Source organism: Euleptes europaea, chromosome 3, assembly GCF_029931775.1.
Source record: "Euleptes europaea isolate rEulEur1 chromosome 3, rEulEur1.hap1, whole genome shotgun sequence".
NCBI classification, from domain to species: Eukaryota; Metazoa; Chordata; class Lepidosauria; order Squamata; family Sphaerodactylidae; genus Euleptes; species Euleptes europaea.
The window spans coordinates 54364061-54385530 of record NC_079314.1 but is presented as its reverse complement, the minus strand read 5'-3'; the positions used below and the strand labels follow the sequence as shown (position 1 = coordinate 54385530).

The following is a 21470-nucleotide window of genomic DNA, read 5'->3' as shown; positions in this document are numbered from 1 at the left end:
TTTTAGTGCCTTTTCCCAGATAGACGGTACCTTTCTTGATTGCAAAAAACGTAAACAGCCGCCTCATTATATAAAAGGTAGCTTCTGAGTTCCCTGTGAGAATACGGAAGGGATACGTTTCTTTGCAGCTTCAAATAACGAAACAAAAATTTTTCAGTGGGTAGCCGTGTTAGTCTGTCTGCAGTAGTAGAAAAGGGCAAGAGTCCAGTAGCACCTTAAAGACTCACACAAATATTTTATGGCAGGGTATGAGCTTTCGTGAGCCACAGCACACTTCTTCAGAAAGCTCACACCCTACCAGAAAATATTTTTGTGAGTCTTTAAGGTGCTACTGGACTCTTGCCCTTTTCTACTACTGGAAACAAAAATTAGTTTCAGAGGATTGCCATTATGGGCTGCAGTAGAACAGTTAAGATTCGAGTCCAGTAGCACCTTAGAGACCTACAAAAGTTTCACAGTGTATCAGCTTTCAAGAGTCACAACTCCCTTCCTCAGACATCTGACCAAGGGAGTTTTGACTCTCGAAAACTTATATCCCAACAATAACAAATGAAGCTGCCTTCTAACAAATCAGACCCTTTGTCCATCAAAGTCAGTATTGTCTACTCAGACCAGCAGCAGCTCTCCAGGGTCTCAGGCTGAGGTCTTTCACATCATCTCCTTGCCTAGTCCCTTTAACTAGAGATACCGGGGACTGAACCTGGGACCTTCTGCATGCCAAGCAGATGCTCTACCACTGAGCCACGGTATTTGGTATTTGCATAGCATAATGGCAGCACTCTTACATATGGTATTTGTTAACAATGTTAACAAACAAGTCTCAGTGTCTGAGGTAATCCATGGTGGATTTAAATAGTCAGATAGGGATGCCAACCTCCATGTGGCACCTGGGGATCCTCTGGAATTACAGCCCCTCTCCAGACTACGGAGATCAGTTCCCCTAGAGAAATGGATGCTTTGGAGGTGGACTAGCATTGGGAGGTCCCTGTTCTCCCCAGGCTCCATCCCCAAATCTCCAGGAGTTTCCCAGCCTTATCACCCCATCAATGGCTGGGGGGACCTGGCAACCTACTGTTCAGATGACAAAATAAACAAGCCTCTATATCAAGTCATATATTGCACTGTTCCATGTGAAATAGGCAGTACAAATAGTCTTTCCGTTTCAACAGGTGGATGGTAGCTTTAGGTGAAAACGGATTCTACAAACTCTTAACAGCTTTTAACAAAAGAAAATCCAGCACTCCTCACCCTAAAAACTTCAGCAGTTTCTAGGCTAGGACCAGTTACTCCCTCACCCTACTTTATTTAGGTTTTCTTTCCAATGAGGACCCAAAGCAGCTTACAGTAACAAACTGGAAAATCCTGAAGGAGAGCAAAAGCCCTTCAGCTCACACCTCTGGGCACAGTCCAGCTTTAAGCACCTGTAGAAGAGTCAGGCAGACTCAAGCAGATCTGATGCAGCTGCTACTGGCCAGCAAGAAAGATCTTCCTCATTCTCTTCCTTTTCTCTTTAGGGGTGGCTTCATACAAAACATTTATTGGGCTGCCAGCTGTCCATCAATTGCCTCCACTCACTAACAGGTCCAACCCCACCCCTGCAAGATTTCTCTGCAGGACAAAAAATCCGCACACTATTGTCACAAGTATAACATCCCTTTAAGAGCATTCTTACCTTGACAGGCACTTGAACATCAGCGCTGAGTTTCTTTCAGTAGACATACATAACCTACCTTAAAAAAATCAGTAGCCTTAACCCCATCATAGTTCTATGCCTCTTCTGCAAACCTAATTAGTCTATAACGTGTCACAGGTTGTTAGTGGTTTTTGATGTAGAAGTTTTCACCCTCAGAAATTTGTAGACTGGTATCTTTGCTCCCCTTTTCTACCCTTGTTTTGTATCTACAACAGAGCAGTGGATCACATGGATGCACAGCTCCCAAATTCCGGGAAAGGATGGCAGGCATCAGCCATGCTATAGCCTTCACCGTGGCACTGGCAACTGCAGTGCTGCCAGTGCCATGGTTGCTTGGGCAGAGAACCTGCCCAGCACGTCAAGCAAAATGGTCTGGTGTACCACTGTTTGCACACATGCCAGAGAGGGCCACACCTGGTCTAAAGCATGGTAAAAACAAGATTGATCGCGTCTCTCCTCGATTATAAAGGGATTTGGCTCTCTTTTGGAAGAAAAAGCCCCTTTCATGAATAAATCATATTTATTCAAGATCCGTGTGCCAGATGCTTTCTAAAAAATTGAGTGAACATTGCTGCCAAGAGGATTCAATATCCACACAGCACAGGCAGCCTGCTTTACTAGGGCCACATGCCTCTTGATATTCTTTGTGATAACCAAAAGTTCTTTAGATACAACTTTACACCAGACACTTTTGAAGAAAAGACACATACACACCCCGTATGGGTAAAGATGAGATGCCAGCTTCCAGATAATCATTTTATTCTTGTTTTTTTTGGCATGTTGAAATACATAAAAAGCACAGTCTGCTTCAAGTCTCTCATTTAACAGGAGTCCATTCAAGCTTAAGGCTCACATGTATGCAATGAATATTGTTTTTCATAGCTTGCAAAATTTTACCTGAGAATGAATACTTGCAGCCCATTCCTGAAGGGGGTGGGATAGATCCGTGGCAACTGGGAGTGGCGCAGCCTCGCCTCCTCCTCAGAGGCGTCTCTGCCGCCGGAGACAAAAAAAGACTTAAATAGAAAAACAGGGGAAATGCCCCATTGCACAAAGTGAGCCTGCGCCACCAAAAAACGTGGTGCAGCTACACCGCTGCTCCAGTGGGCGTTCCTGGGGCTAACAAGGTTAGGTAGCTGCCCAATAAGGCAGCTCTGACCCTGGGAACGCCCCCTCCCATGCTAGCACAGGCTTTCCCTTCCAGAAATCCCTGCTGGAGTGGCCGTGCTGGTGGCAGGGACCAGGGGTTCCCGGATGCCGGTGTGTTTGCCCCCACACTGGTGTGGGTGCCACCTTACTCTGTGATCAGGTGGCACCTACGCCAGTGTGGGGTTACGCTGGCTCCTAAGCAGCTTCACGCCTCCCATTCAGGAACGGGCTGTTAGTTACAAGATGTGGGTGGGAAGCACGCAAAAGATCTAGCAGGTTTTTAACCAATATTTTGGTGAGACTCAAGATAATCAGGAAGAGGGGCCATCAGACTATCTAATAACCTCCAAATATAACTTTTAAAAAGAGAAGCTGTTTCATCAGGTACATTTTTATCAAAACCTCCAAAAGGAAAACAAGGAGAATCCATTAGAATTCAAGCCATCTCAGCTGCTAAAACATTGCTTTAACACAGTACTGTCCAGCTCAAAGACTCCACTTTTCCCTCAAACAATTGTCAGTAAAACCACATTAATCTTTAGATCTTCTCTTTATTTGTAAATGTGTAATTCACCCTTTTGTCACAGTTTCTCATATTACCTTAAGAGGCCCTGTTCAGTTTAGCTTCTGTACTTGCCCAGGGGGTAAGCATAATAACCTCCCAATAGGTGATAAACTCCAGTTTTGAGTTACAAAAAGCCACTTAGCTCCAGACAGTTCCATGTGATTTGAGTGATACAATGCCAGAGAAAACAAGCTTTACAAATCAAGTCTACTGACTGCGCCTAAACTGGCAATTCGAGCATTAAAAAAAAAAAAAAAAAGATATACGGTAACTGTGCTACATGATGCAAACAAAGAAAAGCATCAAACTTATGTGGAATAGTAGTTTGCATTGTACAGTTCTTTGCAACTACCGTTCTTTGGGCACTGAAGGTGTTCACCTCTCCCTTTATGAAAAATAAAAAGTGTCTGGAATCCATCATATGCCCTATTAAATGATCACAAAGACTAGAGAGAACTCCCTAAAGCACTGTGGCTGCAGCATGATCAGTAAGAAACCAAGTCTATATTTTAAGGTCAAAGTCAAAACCCTAACACAATGTATTCTAAATTTAAATTTAGTTTATGTGGGCTTGATTTCAATGGAACTTAAATGGATTTATCTATGCTGGATTGAACCCAGACACTCATGTTTTTACACTGCAACAGTATTAATTCCTCATAAGACAACTTGGGAAATGTGGGCTTACATTTGGATTTTCTGAATGTACACTCAAGTTGTGGTTCTCTCCAATGCCAGCTTTCCTTTCCCCCTCTCCATGTCCTAAACCTGCCTTCCCAAAAGATGGAGAAAAGAGGACTCAGCTCCAAAATGGTCTCAGTAGCCAAGAAGTTGAGTGAAAAACGCTCCATAGCAGCCTTTCAAACGACAGGTTAGTGATCATGACAATTATAACATTATTCTCTTGAAATGGCAACATGTGACATGTACTCAAAGGCAACTTAAAGGCATATAAACATCAGTAAAACACATAAGAGAAAGGCGCTTTTAAAAAAATGTAGAGAGAAAGTTGAAAGAACCCATAATTCTGCAGAAACAAAACCCAGGCAGTTTTTTAAAAACACTGTTTCTGGATTATTTGTTAAACAGTTAAAGTAACATTCCACTGATTTTTTTAAACCAGTCTTTTATTACATTCAGCTGGAACTTACATGGCATCCAGAAAAATGAGGGGTTAATACTACGAAGATCAGTTCCAGATTTATTTTTTTTAAGAAAGGGATGTAAGAAAGCAATAGTATGAGAGATCCAGTCTCAACAATTTTGCAGTACTGAAATACATGCCAACAGGACTTGGTTTAACATTAGGAATAAAATGATATAATCCGGAGGAACTGTGTTCCCGTAAACATAAGTTACCCAACTGCAACTAAACAATAAAGTCGGCAGTGGAACATCTTTCTTGAAAAGGAAAGGGAAAGGAAAAGACTGGCCAGGAGGCCTAAAAACAAAAAGCACAATCCAGCCAAAGTTAAGCACCTTAAAATCCACTGGGTTGCAGTTTTGAGCTGCTTCTCCATGGCAGCTACGAAACAGCTGAGCCCAGCACTTCCCTTGCCTCAAGCCCCTTCAGCTCCCCCCACCCAGCTTTCTTTAAAAATCAGCAACTGAAATATAATTGTAGCATTACAAGGACTGATCTACTAGTTCCTCTAAATACACAGATCTCATTTGAGAAAAAAGTCTCCAGCCCCTTTGGTTGAGAGATCTATGGGGAAAGGCATATTTCTGCAACAGAAAGGGCTTTAGTTTTGTTTTTTAAATTTTAGATCAAAGGTGGGAATTCAGAAGAACTAGCAGATAGTTACTACAGTGTAATAATATAGCCATGTCAACTGCTGACTTATACAAACAGCCTGAAAAAGCTCTCTGGTGGCAGGGGGGAAATGGTAGCTGCCGGGAGTGGGGTGGGGCAAGAAAATGGTGCAGATGTGGGCAGGTCCCAGCAAAATGCAATCTTCCCATCCACATGGCATACCACTTTGCTTTGATGGCAACCTTTCAAAAAGAGATAGTCCCAAAGCAGGTTTGGGAAAGAGTACCGCAAAAAGAGAAAGCGGAAGATTATGGGATGATATTGCTTGAGGGCTCCAAATAACCCCCCACCCCCCAAAAAAAACCACCACCCCATTTTGAATGCCAAACTGGGAACAAAACCTCTGTGTGGAAGCAGCCAAACACATGTATAATCCCCCAACTGAAATGGATGGGATTTTAAAGGGACTGGATGATGCCAATTGCATACAATTTTATTCTGTAAGGCTCCTAAAGGTATTTGGAGTGAGTTTCTGATATTTTCAAAAGCTTCTGTGTTCAGGTTGTTGTTGTTTTAAAAAAACCTATGAAGTATAAAAGTCTTCCTGTAAGAAGAGGTCTTTCCAAGTAACTATACAGGTGCTTAGCACCAAGAAGGATAACTTGATATATGGGCCCCTGTGCTTTCCAACAGGAACAAAACCAATGTAACGAAGGTTCTGTTCCTGGGGGGTGGGGGACAGGAGAGATCGAAGATCACAGTCCACTAGCAAGCTCACTGAAATGGACTGCTGCATTCTTGCATAGGTCTTTTTCATTTCAATGACACTTGCGTATGGGAAGTTCCCAGGGGATTGTATCTGACAATATTAAACTTGATATTATCTGCAAACTGTAATCATATTTATAAATATGTCATTACACATACTGATATGTGTTTGTGTATGTATATCAGGTACCTTACAGTGGCCTCTACTTCTTTTATCCTGCACGTTTTATCATGGTGGTGAGTCACTGCATTTTTAGTTAAGTCACAGCTTTTGTCACACTTCACCTCAGTCCATTTGGTTACACTGTAACTCGGTATCAGATGAGACATTGGGACAGAAACCCCTCACTGTTCTTTTCCAGCCTACTTTTACGATGCTGTTCTTTGCCCCAGCTTCTTGTAGAGACTCTTCTGATTCAATGCCGGGGAGTTATGTCTGCCAGTTTCTGAAGATAGCTCTGTGCAACAGGCATGGAGATAATAAATTGCACTGTCCTTTGTCCTATCCTGTAGCAGCTGTAGCCCACTAGTCCAAATACTGTGGTCTTTATGACGAACTTGAGGATCTTACTTGCAGTTGAGGGAGGAGGCACACTGGAAAAATGAGGAGGGAAAATAGTTGACCTACTAGCCAGCTAGACTGGAAGAAACAATACTCACTTACATTAAAAACCACTTACATTAAGAAATGGCAGAAATTATCTTTATAATTCATCAATATATTGTTCAATTAATACTGGTGCTGATGAAAAGGTTCATGAAGTAACACCAAAGCTATGGTCCTTTTGCCCCATTCTGCCCAGTTACCAGCTGGACAACACTGTACAATAGTTAGCTCAAACCAATTTACCATTACGTCTGGTAATCATTTTCAATTATCATCATGTATGGATCAGAAGACCTGAACGGGCATAGTATTCACCAGTATCCCACATTACTAGTCTATGCTATAACATGAATTCCAGTTTTGAAATCCTATTCATATTACAAACAGGCCTTGTGGTTCACACAAGTCTCCACAGAATAGGAAACAGGAAGTCAGGATAATATCTGGGGATGGCAGCTGCTGTTGAGCTCCCATTTAAAGAGCCACTGAAAACAACAGCTGTTTGGCACTTTCTTGAGGCAACTCAGCATGAGGTGGAGGCAGGGCTGAGCTGCAGCAACTCCTTGTCACCCTCTCAAGCGGAACTCCCTTGCAAGGCACAGAGGGAAAGTACTTGAGCATGCAGAAATTGCGGTGCTATCTTTCAAAGGGCTGGGGTGGGAAGGAAGAAGCCTCCCAGTACTTATTCCAGGCTGTGCAAGAAGGGAACCACCGAGGAGGCCATTGAAGAAGTACGGTATGGGGTGGGGTCAAGCCTGGCGGAGGGAGTGGGATTCCAATCCCCCTCCACACACAGAAGTCCAGATGCATATCATGGTGAATTAACCATGACCCTTTACCTCATATAAATTAGCTTTGAAATGTATCAGTTTCTTCCACTGTATTTACTTATGACACTGGCTGTTACCGCACTAGGTATTCCCAGCGATGTATCAAGAGTTTGGAAATGTTATAAAAAACATCGCTTTATAAGGGTTTTTGGATACTACAGCTAAAAAATGGTTGGAAGACGTCTTCACAGGTAAAGGAGCCAAACAAAGTGCGAACAGTATTTTTTATAGCAGTTTCAAACTCTTAATACATCGGTGGAAATACATAGAAAGTGCGAAAAGTATTTTTTATAACGTTTTCAAACTCTTAATACATCGCTGGGAATACCTAGCGCGGTAACAGCCACTGTCTACAGTTTACATATATTACTCTGTAATACAATTACCTATATATGAGTATTTCTACAAGTTTTCATTGAAATCAGTGACCAGAGGCTTTCTGGTACCTGTCCCACCTCCACTCTTTTTTCTTCAATACTTTCCAGAGTGCTAATCCCTAATGTTTATTTGCACCAGATGAAAGGAAATAGTCTTTTTGAACTTTAAGCTTCAGTGCTAGCCAAATAAAACGGTAGTCAAAAATGTGACATTCCTTTATCTTTACTTGCAGTGATTTGTTTGCCTGGGGAATCAACATGACTTTCTTCCTCAAAGCCTCATTAAAATGTTTCCTGTTCAATAAAGGCCATTTTTTCGCATCATCCAAATCATTCTGGAAATTCACCACACTTCGTGTTTACTGTAATTAGTAGTCTACCAGTATACCTATTAATTGGAATTTTCTTCTCCTGCCCCTCCCCATACTAACTGCAGAAACGTTAACTTACAAAGAAAATGACACAACCTACCCGAGAGAGAATTACCTCATTATTTCCTGGATGTTCAAGTGGGTATTCCAGTTCTTTTCAATCCCAGGCACATGACCCATGCCAACTACTCCAACTACAACTGAAGGGACACTTCTTCTAGGTTCAGCTAAAATCGAGGGAGAAACAAAAAAAGATTCCAGTCATTACACTCTTGCTAGCATGCAAAAGCTCATGGCTTGGATCCAGCCAATGGTGAATGGAACAGAGTTTGTAGAAGGAACATATTTTGCCTCCCACCGCAGCTTTCCCAGAACCTCACCCAGAGGCTGCTGAGGATCAGGGGACCCTTGGGAATGACATGTGATGCAGCATGTGTGTGGGAGAGTGGCAGTAGGAATCTGCAGAAATGACACTGTTTCATGAACTTGTGCTCTGTTTGTCCAGGACAGTGTGTGGTACTAATGATTGGGGGGGGGGTTAAATCCTCACTTCCACTGCAGTCCCCTATGCTATATCCCATCCACCTCCTGGGGTTACCCAACACTTAGGAGCAGCCTGATGGGGGTCATCAGGAAGGAGACAAAGATCTGTTCCATAAATATGCTTGTTCACGGCTGGTTGGATTCAAGCCTGTTTACCAAAGTGAACATTTCTGCCAACTTATTGCTACATCCTATTTTGAATCTAGTTCATGGATATACTAGCAGCAATGGGAGGACTGTCTCCAGAGGATCATTGTCATTGATTCGTTAATCCAGCCTCCTCATCTTTACTTATGTTTTAATACTTTTCATAGAAATTATCACAGTATCTATCCAGGACTGAGAGTACCAACCAGTGATGAACAGAAATGGTTCCCAAAGGGTCTGAGAAATCAAGTTGCCCAAGCAAACAGGATTTCATGTGAAATACACCTGAACAGAACAGGGGATTTTCAACAACAGCCTTTTCATTATGAACCTCTGCCACCCCAGAAGCTCAACTTTCAGGAGACTCACAAAGCCATTTTGCGGAGGGAAATTGCAGCGGGCATTTAGGAAGCAATAATCCAAGCCTGCTTTATTTACTTTAGCTACTGCTTTTAACAACTGTCCTTAATTATCTGTTAATTTTGAAATGGGGCTGGATCCACACACATGCCATTTTCCATCCGTGGACAGAGTCCCCCCTCTATCAGCAGGACTGCAAACAAGTATTGCCAGAGGTCTGCAAAAAAAAAAAAAAACCCATGGAGTGATGGCAGCCCAAATGATGCCTGACACTGCAAAAGTGCTCAATGTCACCATCAGAAGGAAGACCTTCTGGTGGTGGTGATGGAGGGGGAGAGGAAGCAGCGCTGGGGAGGTGGGATAAGATTTCCCTCCCCTGATGAGTCCTCGAATGTCCACCTCATTCCCACACATATTCACCATCTACTCATTCATTATGATATCCAAAATCTGAACCCCTATCATGCGTATCGAGGTCCTATGGATTCAGCCCATTGGGCAAATTCTGCTAAAAGGAAATATCTAAAATTTGTGGCCTCCCTTTAAAACACATATTGCAGTACTTCTAATGTGCACTGTTTTCTACAATTCTCATCTAATTTATCCTTAAACAGCCCTGAAAGACTATTTCAGAGATGTGGAACTGAAGCTGTGACTCGTTGGTGGAGCTGGATTCAGATGCAGAACTTGATAAAGTCCACACTGATTTCTGGGCCAAGTCCAAAATTGCTAGCTAAGGGATTACCTTCAAAACACTGACTCACTCAAGCTGATCTGCTGAAGCTGTCTCCTGGAAAAAGCAGCTGAGGCCAGGTTCAGTAGAAAGTGCAGTCAAACTAGTTTCAGTTACTTGCACAGACTAGTTTAGGTTTCCTTCAAGGCAGCACGGTTTACAGGACCGTCACTGGAAAATGTACCTCTCATTTGTACATGTCTACATACCTTCAGAAACACGAGGTAGTTCTGTTCGTCTGGCTGCTTGCTTCAGCATATACGTCAAGTAAATGTCTCTTTCTGAGACAATCGTTCGATGAAGATCAGGAAACTCCCCAATCATTTCTGCCATCATTTGCTCCAGCAAATCCTTTTGCTTACATTTCTCCACATCATCTTTACTGAAACAAAGAGTCTCAATGTCTACAGCATGTTCTCCGAGATTAAAGGAAATGTAAAAACACTGGTTTGTTTCCATGGATAATAGATTTCCACCCACAGAGCTCAACTTTCTCACCTTCCACTTCCTGCTGCAGCCAAAAAATTGGCCCCTGAAATGCTATTCCTTGGCTGCAGCCAGGGTGGTGGTGGGAGAAATCAAGCTCTGTGGGCAGAAATCCTTCCAGCCATGGTTGTATCCAACCTGTTCATTCCTAAAGAACAATATCTGAAATATGCCAAGAGTCTCTGCACTAAGAAACAGAAATATCTTGTGTAAACATAGTTAAGATCAATGCTCCAACACCCAGCTATAAAGGAATTTTTATTTTCATACTTCTTTACCCCCATGATGTGGCATCCTGTGGAAATACACTGTTAGAAAGAATCCAACCCAGTGAGTGTATATTCAAAATAATACAGCTTACTTACTTGTTCATACATTAAACACTCTGATGTACATTTTAAAACACAAAAATTATATAGGTTGTTTCCTGAGGCAGAAAGTTAAGCTTTGCTGTTATGGCAATGTCTCACTTTGTAGAATCAACTCCTTGATTCTATGGTGTGGGTCTATGGTATGGCAAAGTGAAGAGATTATTTCCATTCTTAACATATCTTTACAGAGGTTACAAAACATAAATCTCCAGTACTTATTGTGAGCAGAGAATCGGAATAGTTCTTCAGGTGATGCAGAAAGGTATGGTCTAACATACCAGCTAAGATTCTAGCAACTTACTGAAAGAGGGGTAGCCACGGACTTCAGTGGTGTGTATTTGCTTCATGCACAATTTTTCCAATAGAATTTGATTATATGAAATGGGGAGGGTAGGAAAAGTTGGTTATTTGACTCCCCCAAGCTATAATTAAAGTTAGTATGCTAAATGAAATCTCTCCGTTCTAGGGAGAGAAAGTGTTTCTTAACCAGGGAAAGGGTATTTATCATGATAAGCTGTAACAATAAATAAGCATTTTGCTTAATTTGTCAGATGCCTTTCTACAACCCCTCCCCAACTACTCTCATCAATTTATAATATACAAACATTAGAATAAAAAAACCCTCAAAAAAACCTGGATAGGAAGCACTGTAGAGAAAGTGTTGTTTCTATTCCTTGGATATAGTGGTGTGGGAGTCGGGCACAGAATTTGCCTTCCAAGGAAATCAATTTTCATTTTTTAAGAAGTCAAAATTGCCCGCTTGCAGAAAAATAGCTAAGAAACCTATCTGGCAGACAATTCTGCTGAACACACAAGAAAAAAAAAAGAGTTGTCAGCTTGATAGTGAGTAGGATGTGAAGATGAGTAAAAGCACAGAAAACACGTTCTAATTATATCACACCACCTCTGTGGAGGGAGGTTTAGCCTTAATTGCCTGTTACGGCTGTGCTGCAGTTGATATAATTCAAGCCAACATACAAAGAGGAACAAGATGCAGACTTCTTTAACTAGGCAATTAAGTTTTGTTTAACCATTGTTCTACTAAATTGGCATACAGTGTACTGGCTTGATTCAGTGCCGAGGGGTACTGTCAAAATGTACCTTCCTTGCTTATCTTCTGTACAGAACATATGGTACACAGTCATTATTGAAGAATAAAACTTTTTGTTATTGCAAAAAGAGGACAAAGTCTACCTTTAGAAGAAACCTGTTAAGGCCAAAAGCTGCAGCTAGAAATGAACCAGAGACCAGGGGTCTTAAGGTTGACTCCCGCATTCACGCTCATCATGTGTACGCATACATGCGCCATCACCAGACATATCCAGCTCTGAATCATCAGGATGACAAACACGACATTCAACCCCAAGATTACTATCTATGTAGTTAGTGCAGCTAACAGAAAAAGTGTAATATTTAGGGAACCTGTGAAGTGAGACGCTGAAAAAAAATTGGGTTAACCCCATAAGTATAACTCTCTGCTAGATCCATGCTGACTGAGGGAAAGAGTCTGGGGGTGGGGGAGAGATTCTCTGAGAGGGAACTCAGGGAAATAATTTGAGGGCGAGAGAAAGAGCCACACAGAGAGACGGCTGCAAGCAGAGACAGTTGAGGGAAGACAGCAACTACCTTCTAATTCATCTGCAGCCCATCAGTGAGCGGCTGACAGGACGACCCAGAAATACACTTGGAGGCCTTATTGTCAAATTATAATACTTGGAGGGAGGAGACTCTGGATATTGGTCTTCATTTTACCTGTGGGATATGTATATTACCATGTGCACCCAGACCATGGGAGGGGGCAGGTGCAGTTTTTTTATTTAGTACCTGCAGCATTTGACCTTTTGGTTTGTTTTTTATAGGCATTTGTGAAGTATAAAGAAAGAAAGACAGACAGAAAGAGTACTGGAGGAAGTGCTTACATTAATTGGCATGGATCCAAACCTTGTTTTCCTATTACCCAAGAGCACTTGGGAGGGGGGGGGGACACAGACACAGGTAGTGTATTTGCCAGCTGCCACCCTCCCACTACAGACCTCCTCAGCACACCTACTACTGTTCCTGGGTGTCTGCTGTTCCCGGAGGCAGCATTTGGGGGAAGGCTCAGCTGGAGAGCTCCATTCCTCCTGCTGATTTCTACTCATGTCACTTTGGATGCAAGCCTTTCTATTACTTTCAAAGGCCTTAAATAATAACTTAACTATTTTTAATGCACACACATAACACCATTGCCAAAAGATTCCTGTATTCTGGCATCCACAGGAAATCACAGAGCTGAATTATTCTGACCCACGGTTTTAAGAATACTGCGAAAGTAATGATGAAGATGTGTGCTATAAATAGGAACGTTGGTCACAGCATTCTGATTTTGCACGCTCTCTCTCTAACTCAGCCCTTAGCACCAGACACGCTGCCCATCCTGGGATGTCTGAGAGAAAGGCAGGTATATAAATATTTCAAACAAACAAAAATTTAAACAAAGAAATGAATCCTGATGAGACCAAGCACCATTGGTGGCACCAAATGCACAAGCCCTCACTCTCAGAGGAAAGAACTCAGAGATACCACAAATCTAGGCATCCAACCCTTCCAAAGGGTTGGCCATTTAGGCTGGAGAGATGTAACCTTCCTACCTGATTGGGTCTGAGAGGAAGCACAGGCCCCAGGCAAGCTTGACTTTTTGCCAGAAAGAAAGTGCAGCAATGGCTCTCTTGAAGGTGACTGGGATCGGCCTGTCTCCAAGATGAAACTTGCAGAAAGGTACTTTGCTAGCCTGCAAGAAGCATGTTAGCAATTATGTAGTATTCTCTACAGAGGATCACAAACACACGCTGTTACACAGACTATAATGCGATCCTATTTTAACTAGATGATGATAACACAATTAAGAATTGTCTCTCTCGAGCAATTTCTCTTCAAACTGAAAACCTGTACAACAGAGTGAATCAGAAAAAAATACGTTTTATGATTTCAACCTGCTGTAAACTCTGATGCATTCTTATACGTCCACAGGAACCAAAATTAATATCTGAAGGCTCTCTTTCCCTAAAAACTTATCATTTTCTAGAATGTTCCAATGGAAGAAGAGCTGAACAAACTAATGGGCATGGGATAAAATCAAATAGAAGCTGTCCCAATTTGTTTAACATTCTCTTCAGCTACAACACCCATTATATAAATTTCAGCTTATTTACTGCGATCTGCATTAACTGTTCTTGCTGAAAAAATGCAGAAGATACACACAGGAAGTGAGAAGAACATTAGATTTCTGACAGTAGCCTTTCAGATGTTGTTTCAGGTTTGAATGCGGCACAAAAGAATGCGACCAACAAAAATGTCACACCACTGTCTTTAGTGACGGCCCCCTGCAGTTCAGTCGGCATTCCCCCCCCCTCATAATAAGACATACCAACTGCCTTTTTCCTTTTTGAACAGTCTCACCTCTTTGAAAGCCTCCCTGAACTCTCCTCCAGGAGCCATTCCCAGCTGCTCTGTGATGTGCGCCGACACCTTCAGCAGAAGCATTTGCATTAATCCAGACATGAGGCCATTCTAATGAGGGAGGAGGGGAAAGAGAGAAAGCATTTCAAAAAGGGGACTGGCTTAATCTGTATGGCTCGCCAGATAACAGGAGGCATACACATGGCGCTATTAACTATAGTGAAATAAAAATCAATTATTCTGGCAAAGGGGAAAAAATGCCATCAACTCCGCCCTTGCGAGCTGATCTCTTGCTCAACACACTTTGCATTATTTCAACCTCAGCTATTCAAGATGGTTACTGAAAAGCCTTTTAGTAACCAGCTAAGGAATAAAGTGATATACAATAAAAATAGTACTAAGTTTGCCCACCCAGTTAAAATGCTCATTCTCCCACCTTGCCCAGAGATGAAAGCGTGAACAGCAAGACTTGATTCAAAGCATAGGTTTTTGGAATCAAAGTGCATTAAAACATACAAACGCTTGCCACAGAGAGAAAGGCAAAGTTTGAACGTTATCCATATATTCTATTTCGCAATATTATCTGCATGTGGCACAAGAAACCGGCATCTAAAAAAAATTCATTTTAACATGCTGGGAAGTTCTAAACACGGAAATAATTAAAAGTATGGCGAGATAAGAGTGTCCTCTTCACAGTTATACAGATAACCCCTGGGGAGTTGCGGATATATAAGGCTTTTGATAGCAAGAGATTCAACATGGTGCTGGATACTGTGCTGTAACCATTCACCTCCTAGATTTTGGGAAGAAAATCCAGGAGACAAATGGTTACAATGGCACAAAATTCAATGTGTTGAATCCTTCCATGGGTTCTAATAAAACAAGTGGTACTTGATGTCCTTTGAAAATATCCTAGTATTCACATTGTATCAAAAAGGTTTTATTTTCTTCACAGCAAAATAAAAAGACTGTTTGTCAGTATATTCATTTCCCCCTCCACACACACAAGATTACAGGTTCAACCCCCATGTGTAAACATGAACAGGGAAAAAAAGGATTAACTGAGAAGGGGGGAGGAAAAAGGGTGGGTCAACAAGCTGGCAACAATAGCGTGGCCTGCCTCCATCAAGAAGGGAGAGCCACTTGAAGCTTGCACTTCCACCTCCCCTCCCCTGAGCTGCTCTGTACGGCATCTGGCTAATTCCAGGTATCCTAAATGAAAGGTGAGGAGCAGGCATTTTCTGGTGCCACTTGTGGTCAAACTCCTTCAAACCAACTGCTTGATGTGCACCTTCTCCTTGTAAATTTGCCTGGAAGATTAAATTCATGGAGGAACTGTTCCGTTCCAGTATGACTATTCTTGGGTAATAAACCAGGCTGAAAGAACAATGTGTGGACCCAGCTAGTAATAATTCTATGAGTCTCCGATTAGAATTTAACCCTGTAACTTGATTCACTTACAATGCTGATCTCCACATGCTTCTATGAATGTAAAAGCCACGGGCCAAACTAGAAAATATGGTGTCCCCAGGGCTGCTGCCACTATATTACCACTGGAATGGCTACCATATTTGAGCTACCTTGGGTTTTGGCTCCTGAAAACTTGGGGAGAGACAGGAGCCTCTCTTCTCCCAAGACATGGTCCGGACCAAGATGTTTGTAAAGTGAGGGAATTCCAGTGGTAAAGTAGTAGCAGCGACATCCCCAGAGACATTGTATTGCATAGTTCAGCCCTCAGACAGCATAATAAACCTCCACCCAAGCTCCACCATTATGTGCTCACTGACATCTTAGCTGAGCAAGGATTTTAAAAAGCCAGAAAAAAAAAATTCTTTCAGTTGGTCTGCACTCCATTTCTTCATGCACACGAGCAGATAATTTTGCCACAGAGGAACTTGTACCTGCTTTATAGCTTGCTGAAGTTTCTCCAGATTGATTTCTTTGGCTTCCTTTAGTAACGTCCTCTCATCCATTTTTAACATAGAAACTCTGTATTGGCACAGCTCAACCACGACCACATCAGGCTGGACCTCTTGTATGGTCTGAAAAGAGATCCATTTTGTCACATGCTTGCACACTATATTTTTTTAAAAAAACATTCCACACAGTACCAATTTTTTAAACAATTGGAGTAAATCTGCAAGCATACAGAAGCCAGTGTCACAAATCACAAGGTATCACTTCTTCCTCCCACCCCTTAGCGCTGGCTCCTCCCTGCTTCCGTTCTTGACCACGAGAGAGTTCAAGCACCATTTTGGACTGCTGTGGCAGCCACAGTGGATGCCAAAACAGCCACCTGAGCGTAGGCCATGGGGCTCTTACCCTGGTATTATTGACTTACTTAGAAAATCTATATGCCACCTCCCCAGGGAAACTACCTAAGTTTTTTTTGGGGGGTGGGGGGCTCTTTGAGCACACTCAGTGGCAGTGGTGGCTTTGCAGAACTGGATAACCCCAAGGCAACCATTCTCCTGGGGAATTAAACACAGTGACGTATACTTTCAACCACAGTTGCAGTTCCTTTGTTTTGAGCATTAAAAAAATGAAAACCAAAGATTACTGAAAGCACTTACGCACCCTGAAATAGAAAAGGGCTATAATATTTCATGTAACTAGTTACCTTCACTACATCTCTTTTGCTGCTGTCACTGAAGTGGGCGGTGCCAACCACGTACACCTTAGAACCCTCCTCCGTGGCCAGTTCTGTCACAGTACTCGGAAGGCTGGGCTTTTTCTGCCTCTTCTTCATCTTCATCTCCAGAAGTATTTTTAAGGCATCTGCATCAGCTACATATATTGTAACAAAAAGACATATGTGTCTGTGAACCGGAAGTGAATGTAATAGAATGTTTAGATTAGGACCGGGGAGGGGGGGGCGATTGGGGATAGAGTGAAAGTTTTAGAAAACTGCTCTCTTGCTGACAATTTTTTGTTCCCTGTTCAACACCTGCTTCCTTTCCCAAGCTGCAGCTTCAATGCGTTTTAAAACTAAAATATGGAAAGGGCATGGAGGCCTGTCTCCCAAGGTAATCCCAACCAGTCAGGGATCATACAGACATTGTATTGGATGCTGCATCATCATGCATCCAATCAGATTCCACTACATAATGATGCCACAAAGTGCAACGTTTCCTACTCTAAATAGCTAGCCATTTTTGCTCAGCTTCACAGCCATCCACTACACTCTTGGTAAAATAAGTGCATTTCCTAGGAGCCAAGATTTTCACAAGACACCTCCCCTCAACTCTGCCTTAGTTTAAGCAATCACAGGAATTCATGCTCTGCGCAGCACTAATATCATGTTACCACATTCAGATCATTTTCAAGATTTCTATACAGCAGATGCTTAGATATATGTACTGACTTAGTAGTTCAACATCATCAGGGCCCAACAAGGATATAACTCAATAATTATCCATCACACTTGGCTTGTAGGTCCCAGACAAACTATTCAAGGCATCAGTCAAGGTTGCAGAGCCAAGGCAAGAGATGTCAACAACAGTGTACATGCAATGGTTATTAAAAATGACTGAAGACAGTAGGCTTAGAAGAGTGTAACTCTACTTAGGACTGCACAGTCAGTTACTCACTGTTTAAGGAGAGAACTCTTAGACTGTTTAAAAGCCATTTATTAGGCTCAAGGAAGAAAAAACCCTTCGCCAGGTTAAAAGTGAAAGCATAATTATTTCCTGAAACGTAGTGGGGGGTTTTAACTATCAGAAATGCCCTACTCACACAATAAATATGATGTGAATAACAAAGGTTTGACTGTTGATAGTTGCACTCTTGCCTACATAAGGCATTAAAATCCAATTGATGTAGTGATAACATGTCTGGTAAAAGCAAGAGCTTATCTCAAGTCAAACTGAACCTCTGAATGACACTGTTTCAAAAACACAGTCAGTATGGTGCAGCCCTCAGACTGACAAGCACTGGAAAGTCCCATGTTCATATCCTGACATGGCCGTGATCCTCACTAAGTTGTCTAAGCTTAGACTGCTGCTTTATGCCAATCTGCTTCACAGGGTCGTTGCATAGATAAAGATGAGCTTATTTATTTATACCCTGCATTCCCCGCCCAAGGGGAACCAAAAGTGCTTTACATTGTTCTCCTCTCTGCCATTTTATCCTCACAACTACTACCCTGTGAGACAGGTCAGGCTAAGAGTGTGTAACTGGCCCAAGGTCACCCAGCAAGCCTCCTTGGCAGAATGGGAATTCAAACCTGGCTCTCCCAGATCCTAGCCCCACATTCTAACCACTATACCACACTAGTCAACACATGGAACCATGAGCCATATGTAGAAGAAAGGCAAGATGGATGTGGTAAACTGGACTGATAGCAATCAGTAAAGTTGAATCAAATATCACCGCAGAAGTCAACTCTTCCCTTCTGAATCAGGGCTAATTTCTTTAGGGAATGGAGGTTAAAGCCTGCCTCACATCCTTTGATTCAGTGTGCATCCTGGTTAGCCGCAGGCTTGGTCTACATAGGCAGCAGAATGAGGTGGCACATTGGGCTGGATTACATTGAACTTTAAGACTGGACTATGCAACAGTTCACAGAATCATAGAGTTGGAAGGAACCTCCAGGGTCATCTAGTCCAACCCCTGCACAATGCAGGAAATTCACAATTACCTCCCCCACACCCCCAGTGACCCCTGCTCTATACCCAGAAAGTGACAAAAAACCCTCCAGGATCCCTGGCCAATCTGGCCTGAAGGAAAATTGCTTCCTGTCCCCAAAGTGGTGATCAGCATTTCCCTGGGCATGTAAGAAAGGGCCATGAGAGCCAAGAGCTGACACAACTCTTCCTGCCCTCCCTTTCATGATCTGCCTAAATTCACAGAATCAGCATTGCTGTCAGATGGCCATCTAGCCTCTGCCTAAAAACCAGTCGCACCAGCGAAGACAAAGGACAGAACACTTTCCCCTGCTCGGTTAGTCTTCTATTTGTAGTGAGTTATTGATGCAACGAAGCACTCATTCTACCATCTCATTCCTCAGCCTGTGTAAGTCAGGCCACATGCATGCAACCTGAAAGGAGCCGCTTCCATTGAACATTTGTAGCATGACCTTTCATTAAAACTACTACTTTCAACCAAGGGACTAATATTACACTGTGCAAAAATGTAAGTTTTGAACAACCATCTTAAGGACATACAAATATTTGGTGCCATGTCTGAAGCGTCTTTTGGTCCATCTCCTTGGGCATCAGCTGAAGATGGTGGTTCTACAGCAGCCTGTGTTGAATAATAAAAAAGAGGAAGGTGAGGGGAGAGAACTTTAATAATCATTTTTTGCATTCTTCTTCACACTGATCAGTTTCTAAACAAACCAAGATTTGGCCGATTTGACCAAATTGAGGAGAGCGAGTGTGGTGTAGTGGTTAAGAGCAGTGGTCTCTAACCGGGAGAACCAGGTTCTATTCCCCACTCTTCCACATGAAACCTGCTGGGTGACCTTAGCCAGTCACATTTCTCTCAGAACTCTCTCAGCCCACGTAGAGGCAGGCAATAGTAAACCACCTCTGAACGTCTCTTGCCTTGAAAACCCTACGGGGTCGCCACTGGTAGAGCCCTCAGCTTTTTATTTGCAGCTTCTCCTGTTGTGGATAGTTTAGCTCTCTCGTTGGAATCATTTGTTACTTTCCTGCCTCTCGGTTTGCTGCATCATACGATGTGCATTGCACTGCCCTGACAAACATGTAGGTTTGGTTAAAGGATATTCTCGGCTTTGGGTAGGGAGTTCAACCTTTTGCTTCAAGGAAAGCACTTTTAACCAACAGACATATAATGCTGAACAAGAGGACTCTTTGTAGATGCACACCCATCCTTTCCCTCAAATCCCAGCCAACAGATGGTTTCATGGTTTTCTTGAGAATCAAACACTACCCCAAAGGATTGTCTACTACACTTTTACACTATGCTTATTTAAGAGGTTTGAGGGGATGGAATCTGGCCTGAGTAGAAACCGAAATGGAGGTATAATGAAGTAAACTGAACAGGACAAGATGGCACTCTGCTTCCAACTTTGTTTTACACCAGGCCCAGCAAAACCCACTGAAATACTGTTACGTGTTTTTACACCCAGGTACTCAGAGAAGGGAACTTCAAAGATCTGATATCTCCACAGATCTTTAATTCACCCTTCTATTAAACAAACTCCTCTCTCTCATGTCCAGCTTCCAACTAGCCAACCTCAGAGAGTGCAATCCTCAGCAGGTCTACTCAGAAGTAAGCCATTTAATTCAAAAGGGCTTACTCCCAAGAAAGTTCTCTTAGGACTGCAATCTAAAACTTCATCTATCAGATCTTAACCTATTCCTCACACCCAGCTCCTACCTGATGGTCCAGTGAACCACTCTCATTGGCTCCTGTATCGCTGGAGTACATTTCTGTCCTTTCCCTGTTACTGCAGGATTCTCAAAATCCAGGCAGATGACAGTAAAGAAAAGGCTGAGCAGGAAATTTCTACCCTCACATTTGATGGATGAGAGAATGCTAGTACATAGGAGGAGTGAGTGAACTTCAGCCTGAAGCTCATTTTATAGAACAAGTTCTATACTGGGTCACAAGTCATGGCCTGGATAAAGCAGGACGCCACACTCCCACACAAATCTAATTTTGCCCATGAGAAGCGCTTGTGGCACTCTGAGGTGGTATGGCATGCTTTGGTTTTCAATTTCTACAACCCTTTAGAAATGCTGCTGAACCAAAACAATTAGTGGGTTTTTTCTACCAGCTACTTTGGATGCTGCTGCTCTCAAAACCGTACCTCTTGAGGCTGATCACCCTGCATTGCTGGAATGTCCTTACAAAAGCCAAAGATGACCTGTGAAACAATACAGAAGGAAGGCTATGAAATATCCAACTTACAAAGGTTAAAGCATTCACTTAAAAATATATGGCCAGTGAAATAATGGTTGCTTTTCTGAAGTAACAGAAGCAAAAAAATACCCAAACAAGAAATTGGCTTAAAACATATAACTCCGCAAATGTTGCTATTGAAGATATCTAATGACAGTGACAGGACTGCAACTTGTCTCATGCAGGTTTGGATTCTCATGGAGGTTACCCATTTGTCCAAAAGAAAAAAAAATACAACAAAGTCCGACGTTGAACGTTTTACCCAGAGGTCAGTAACAGATGTGTTAAGGTTGGCCACATATACGCAAGCCAGTTTTCAATTATACCCTGTCCTTCCATCTCTTGAAAAGAATATTCTCCTGAGAAACACAGAATGCAAACAAAGCCCTCTCCTTTGCCCAGTGAT

At 42.4% G+C, this 21470-nt stretch overlaps 1 protein-coding gene across 2 annotated transcripts; it reads right to left on the bottom strand.

Moving 5' to 3' along the window:
- Window positions 1-6344: 6344 nt before the first annotated feature.
- On the bottom strand, window positions 6345-21003 carry TRABD (TraB domain containing). 2 transcript variants are annotated; one of them, XM_056847124.1, is made up of 9 exons: window positions 20973-21003; window positions 19360-19438; window positions 16815-16981; window positions 16096-16236; window positions 14195-14305; window positions 13387-13526; window positions 10109-10281; window positions 8232-8343; window positions 6345-6525 (listed from the first exon to the last, which is right to left on the bottom strand). In XM_056847124.1, the coding sequence occupies exons 1-9, from the start codon at window positions 20994-20996 to the stop codon at window positions 6348-6350; spliced, it is 1125 nt and encodes a 374-aa protein (XP_056703102.1). In that variant the 5' UTR covers window positions 20997-21003; the 3' UTR covers window positions 6345-6347. The 2 variants fall into 2 exon arrangements, with proteins under 2 accessions (XP_056703102.1, XP_056703103.1); XM_056847125.1 differs by having other exon boundaries at window positions 6394-6525; window positions 8217-8343.
- Window positions 21004-21470: the final 467 nt, after the last annotated feature.